General features: G+C 34.5%; 1 protein-coding gene across 1 annotated transcript in view; it reads right to left on the bottom strand.

Moving 5' to 3' along the window:
• Nucleotides 1-6227, bottom strand: part of SP7 (Sp7 transcription factor) — a 28811-nt gene extending 22584 nt beyond the window's left edge. The window contains exon 1 of the mRNA XM_053705543.1: nucleotides 6120-6227. Within this exon, the coding sequence (XP_053561518.1) occupies nucleotides 6120-6227 (108 nt within the window). The remainder of the gene's footprint in view (nucleotides 1-6119) is intronic.
• Nucleotides 6228-6595: the final 368 nt, after the last annotated feature.

The raw sequence follows: 6595 nt of genomic DNA, 5'->3' as shown, positions 1-6595 counted from the left end.
TACAACTAAATATGAATCCCAACATTTAAATATATATATAGTGACACACACCTGTATGTGATTTCCTATATATTAGTCTATGGCACATCCTGCTACAATCACCCCATATATTATAATCGGTTATAACACACACTGTCTCTCCAGCTACCTATATATCATACTGTAGTGTCACTGGCACATATTGAGCTCCTATATCTAATTCTATATTGGCACACACTATTAGCACAGACCCCAAACACAATATATAATGACACACACAGCTAGCCCTGATAAAGACTATGACACACTAGTTGGATGCTTTTGATCTACAGCAACACACATTACCAAATCTCAAGTTTCTACACAGAACTATATATCATATTCATATTCCACTCTCATTGGTCACTGTTTTCATACCCTATAGAACAAAATGCTATTTTATATCTTAAATATGAGTATATTCTTCACTGTCCTCACTCTTCTGTATTTAACCTAAAGTAACATACAATGCAATTCCCTAATAATGCTATCACCAACATCCTGCTGTATATCTGATTTTGTGATTCTCCATCATCTTGTCAGGCAGGGGGTGTCACAGCATAAGTGTCAAAGAGAAATAAATCTGCCTTTAACATAAATACTGCTCTTCCGGGGGTTACTGACTTTATTTTTTTGAAACACAATTACATTCATTCAATTATTGAAGCCAATGACTTCTAAATAAATCGTGTAAGTCAAATGCATTTCAAAATGATTCCACTGGAAACAGAAGTAAACAAAATAGCATTATTAGATAGAAACAAGTACACAAGTTGTTGCCCCCAGATTCATACTACCGCTAGGGCGGATCTAAAAACGTATACCCCAGTAAACAGTGAATTAATTCATATTAACATATAACGATCTACTGTGGCTATAGCTTATGTAGCTAATGATTTAGTGGCATGTACTGCATTTTATTATTTCATATTCATGTCATGCATTCCAGCGTTGTTTCATGTTATCAACAGAGCTCACTTCATTCCTATACAAACTGTCATTTCATACACCCCCCCCCCCCCAGTTCCGCAGCTCAAACAGTTCTCTCATGTCACTTATTCATACTGACATATCTGCCACAATGCGAACAATCATTTTATAAGATCACTTGCCACGCTAGTCTAAGTGTATGCCACACTAGTGCTAGCTAAAAAAGTATCCTGCTGTGGAATTGATGACTGAAGGTGCATGCACCCCCCCCCCCCCCAATAAATAAAATGTACTAAAGAATAACATAAACAGAGTTCTAGGTTTTCCTCCAGTACCGTTTGACAAAGTTGGCTATTAAGTTACCTCTATCATAGGTGATGCCATTCCCCCCTCCTTGCCGTTCTCACTGAGTCTGTGCTGCTTCTGAAGATCTGAGTGCTGGAAGCTCTTGTGGTCCTGAGAGGGGAGCTTCTGATCCACCCACTGCCCCAAGGCTCATTCGACATGCACCTCTCCTACCCACCATTACTCATTAAATGCCCCTCCCCCATGAAACCACCGAGAGGGAGGTCAAGAGGAAAGGGTTTGTGACTAGTTAGTGTAAGGTAATTATCCATTTGTAATCCAGGGGACTCAACTGTGACATGATCTGTGCTTGTATTACAATATCAGTCGTAAAGTTGTTTAAACACTTCAAAAACGTGCCTGGTGCTTGTATAAAATGCTGTCCACTTCATGTGCTGACAATACTTATGAAAATAATTTTTTCTCAGTGTAACAGTATTTTACTAAAATGATTGCATATATCTTTACTGTATCCTGAAACACAGGAACTTTGAGATCAAAGACCTATGCACACAATTATACCATGCCAATAGGTTGCACTGCAGCAGTTTTCCTTCAGGGCTGGCACTAATTCTAACTCATTAGTTCATGCAATCTAAAAAAATAATTTTACCAGAGTATCTAGTAGTAGCTTTTGGTTATATTAAAAAGACATTAAAGTAATTTGTATTTATAAAGAATTAAGTATCACATTGTAAAAAATTCTGCATACAAAATAAATACTTTAAAAGGAAATGTGTCATTTTTTATTTACATTTATTTTTTTCAAGTACATAACCATAGACAACAAGTATGTTTAATATTGTCCTTCTATGATTAATTAATCACTGTGTAGAATGTTACAGGGTAGGGTTTTGGATATGCTGCTGAGTTTACAGGAAACAATTAGGCAGAGTAAATGACAAGAGAACATTGCAAAGTTTTTATTATTATTATTATTAGTAGTAGTAGTAATTGTATTCATAATTAAATAGTTTATGGCTAATTTGGTAGTAATGTACCTAAACAATTACAGGATCCTGTTTACCTGGAAGGAGAACATGGAGAAACAGCAAGGTAGGTAAAATCTATATAATTGAGTATATCACAAATGTACTTTGCTGTACTTTTAATGTACCTTTTTAAAAAAATAAATACATTTATATATATATATATATATATATATATATATATATATATATATATATATATATATATATATATATATAAAATAAGATAACCATAACAAATCATAATTTCAAGGAGTATATCCATGGGCTGCAAAGTGATACACATTTTGCTAACAAAAATAATTTTAAATATTTATAAATTATATATTTTGTATGCAGATATTTGCAATGCAGTAAACTAATTCAATATTCCTTAGAAGGGACATGAAAGGCAAAATTAAACTTGTATGCTTTAAACAGCGTGCAAATTTAGGAGACCTTTAAAATAACTTTATTAAATTTACTTAATTATTTTGGTATTCTTGGTCGAAAAGCATATCTAGATATACTCAGATGCATCACTAGCTAGCTAGTAAGTATTGGTGGCTACACACATATGTCTCTTGTCATTGGCTCACCAGCTATGTCCCAGTAGTTTAGTATTGTTTTGAAGCTGACTTGAACTATGGGGTTGATTTATCATGCTACAGCGGGCAGGGGTGTACATACATGCTCCATTCTGCCGCAGCTTGCCACTGGCGGGCTGAATTCTGCTGCCGGTATACAGCATTGCACAAGAACGCAGTTTTGCGCTTTTGTGCAACTCCGCCCCCTGCCCGTGTACAGCCAATTACAAGTGGGCAGGAGCTGGCAATCTCCTTGGTCGGACGATAAGATAAATCGACCCCTTAGTGTTTAACCTGCATTGCAGGAGTTATAAACAGTTATATGCAAGCAATGGTGCAATAATCAAATGATGTAATATATTAGACCATTTTCTTTTTAGCACTATTGTTAATCATGAAAGTTGCTTCTTCTGTTATCCTAAAAGCACCAAAATCATTTTGCACTGTTCTCTCTAAATATAAATTCTTGTGCATTATTTCCATATCAGCTATAGATTGACGGCAAAAGGAGATATATATATATATATACTGTATATTATATATATACAGTATATAGATATATAGGTAGATAAATAGATAGATAATTCAGCCACCCTATGAGGAGATGAGATGCAGTAAAGTGGGGCTGACCCTGATAAGGACCCCACTCTCATGTATACAGCATACACTAATGATCCCCAAAGGATAACAGGAGGCTGAATAGGTTAAAACAAGTCTTTGATGTCTGAAAGAAAACTAATAAAGCAGAGAACACTGGGAGGATAATTGGAGTCAGCAGCAGAACTCCAGGTGGGAATCCGCCCCATGGCATTCTGGACAATAAAGTGTGGACACAGGGGATACCTGTATGTGTGCAAGTGCACATATTTGTGGTACAAAATGCAAGGACAATAGATTCTCTAAAAGTAGTATCTATTAAAAAAAAATAACAGCAGGTTACACAAACATTTTAACTGTGCATTTACTTAAAGGACTTGTAGTAAATGGGACTTTTTGAGGCTATGTGTATCTGTGTGTTAGCTTGTGATGCAGTTGACTCCTTTAGTGTTTCAGTGTAGCAATGTAAACAAGATGTAAACTCTTAACATCTTGTTTGTAACTGAAAACAAATAAAGTACATAACATATATAGATACAAATTGTATGTAGATAGATAGATGATAGTTAGACAATATATAGATAAATAGATATATTAGACAGATAGATAGATAGATAATATTAGATAGATGATAGATAGATAGATAGATAGATAGATAGATATGTGAGAGATAGATTATAGATTAGAAAAATAGATAGACAGATAGATGATAGATATATAGATAGATAGATAGATAGATAGATAGATAGATGTAATAGATAGATAGATAGATAGATAGATGTAATATAGATAGATAGATGATAATAATAGATAGATAAACAAACAAACAATACATTTTATTCTAAAATTTTAGAGGTATATCTACAGATAGATTTTTTAAAATAATTTGTATACTGGAGAACAAATAATTATACAGGTTTTAATAATTTAGCAATCCACAAATCTAATACAATCTTTAAAGTCCATCCACTATAATTTGTCCTAATTATGAATAAGAGGATGGAGAGACAAACATATGTCATAAGACTGAAACATTAGGGAGCCATAAAACACGGACAGATTACAAGTGGAGCATTATTTAATGCTCCCACTCGAGCTTTAACTGCATAAGAGGGAAGTTTTTTGTGCTTATCGGGTTGCGCTCGTATTACAAGTTGAAAGTAAACTTTTTTCGCTTGCGCGCTTACACAACAGGCATAAAAAAACAAACTTTGAATATTAATCATGTAATAACGTATTCCCCCTTAGAACTCAGTGGAGCAAAAACAGTGGAAAAAAACCTAACACCCTACTGTAGTGGATATTTATTCTAAAAACAGTAACTGTTTTTAGAAAAAAATATCCACTACACGATAAGCCCAGAGAGTGCTAATTGATTTACTCTTTTTATATATATATATATATATATATATATATATATATATATATATATATATATAGCTATATATAGGAATATCTATTGATAAATACATAGAGCAGTGCTTTCCAAACTGTGTGTCGTGACACATTAGTGTGTCGCCTGCAGTGTGTAGGTGTGTCCCTGCTTCAGCACTAATTTTTTTGAATTTACATTTTTTTTTAATTTTTTTGGGGGGTTTCTGACATCCTGCCTGCCTGCTACACATATCACATGGTTGACACGTGATTGATACCTAGTGGGTCACAGATCATGTTAACCTATTGGTGCAGCTCAGTGGGAACTGAAACTATTCCCATTGGCGGCTTTGGCGGCAGATTGGCTCCTGACTGCACATGTAGTCTAGTCTCCTCAATCAGCTTGTGACTGCATGTGTAGTCAGCGAGTGGGATAGCAGTGTGTTTGTAGCCTGGGCAGTAGTCAGTCGGCCTCACAGAGCTCTGAGGGTGGCAGCTTAAACGCTGAGCTGAAGTCAAAGTGTTTTTTGTTTTTTTTGCAGCTAGCACCCCGAAGTGCATTGCTGCTCCTGCTCTTGATATATGGATAGGAAGTGGAAGCTTAAAAATTCAAGTTAGTTAACCTCCTGTTTGCTAGTACAACTGAATTACTGTGTCGAAAAATGATGTAGGTCTAGAAAGTGTGTCACCAACATGAAAAGTTTGGAAAGCTCTGCCATGAGCATATTCTGCTATGTGCAGAACATTGGAATGTCAAATATGTACAGTAAATACATAGTTAAAATTATTATTTAATATGAATATTGCATAAATGTTTTTTTTTTTTTTCATTTTTTCATCTACTTGACAATAAAAGGCTCCTTATACATATTATACATATGTGTATACATATATTTTTATATATATACTGTAAATATGTGTGTACATATAGTTTTGTGTTTATATGTGTGTCTGTAAATATATACACCTTTAAATACACATGTACACACATACATACATATATATATATATATATATATATATATATATATATATATATATATATATATATATATATATATATATATATATATAGAAAGTCCCAAGAACAGATTAGCACATCAAACGGTTATACAGCAGCCAGGGTGCACTTAAATCAAAGTCCATAATTCCAAAAGCAAAAAAGGCACTCACTGTTCATAATAAAATATAACTTTTAATAAGCCAAGTTTAAAACGACATAACGTTTCGGTGTTCACATAACACCTTTGCCAAATGTCAAAAATAGACAACTTAATGCCCAACCACTCACCTATCATACCTTAACACCCATCACCTTAAATACAGTTTCACTTGGCGCTCCTGTGCGCTGTTCTACCCTGTGCGCAATGACGTCATGACGTTGCTGCGTTACGTAACGTGACCACATGATATTAAGTCGCCCATTCAGGTTGCCATAGCAACCGGTAAACAATACCACCGTGACTATATCGGGCAATTAAATCCCGTTTCCAAAAGTGAATGGGCATAACAGCCCATTAACAGTATACTAGGCACTATACATTGGTCTAAAGTTACCAACCCCAGCAACCCATATTGCTCACAGTGAAGATCATGCGATAGGGGCGCAAATCATTAAAAGATATTATTATAATCCCGTGTAAATACAATTTAAAAATTTTTTAAAAAATGATCAAACATTTATAGCAGGGACATATGAGCGATATATTGGTCTAATAACGGCAGATCTGCATGGATTGAATCAGAGCCAATCAAATTTACCTGCCTAGGATACGT

This window comes from Bombina bombina, chromosome 3 (assembly GCF_027579735.1).
Source record: "Bombina bombina isolate aBomBom1 chromosome 3, aBomBom1.pri, whole genome shotgun sequence".
Classification (NCBI taxonomy): domain Eukaryota; kingdom Metazoa; phylum Chordata; class Amphibia; order Anura; family Bombinatoridae; genus Bombina; species Bombina bombina.
Note: the sequence above shows the minus strand (reverse complement) of the source record. Positions and strands in the feature narration are given on the sequence as shown.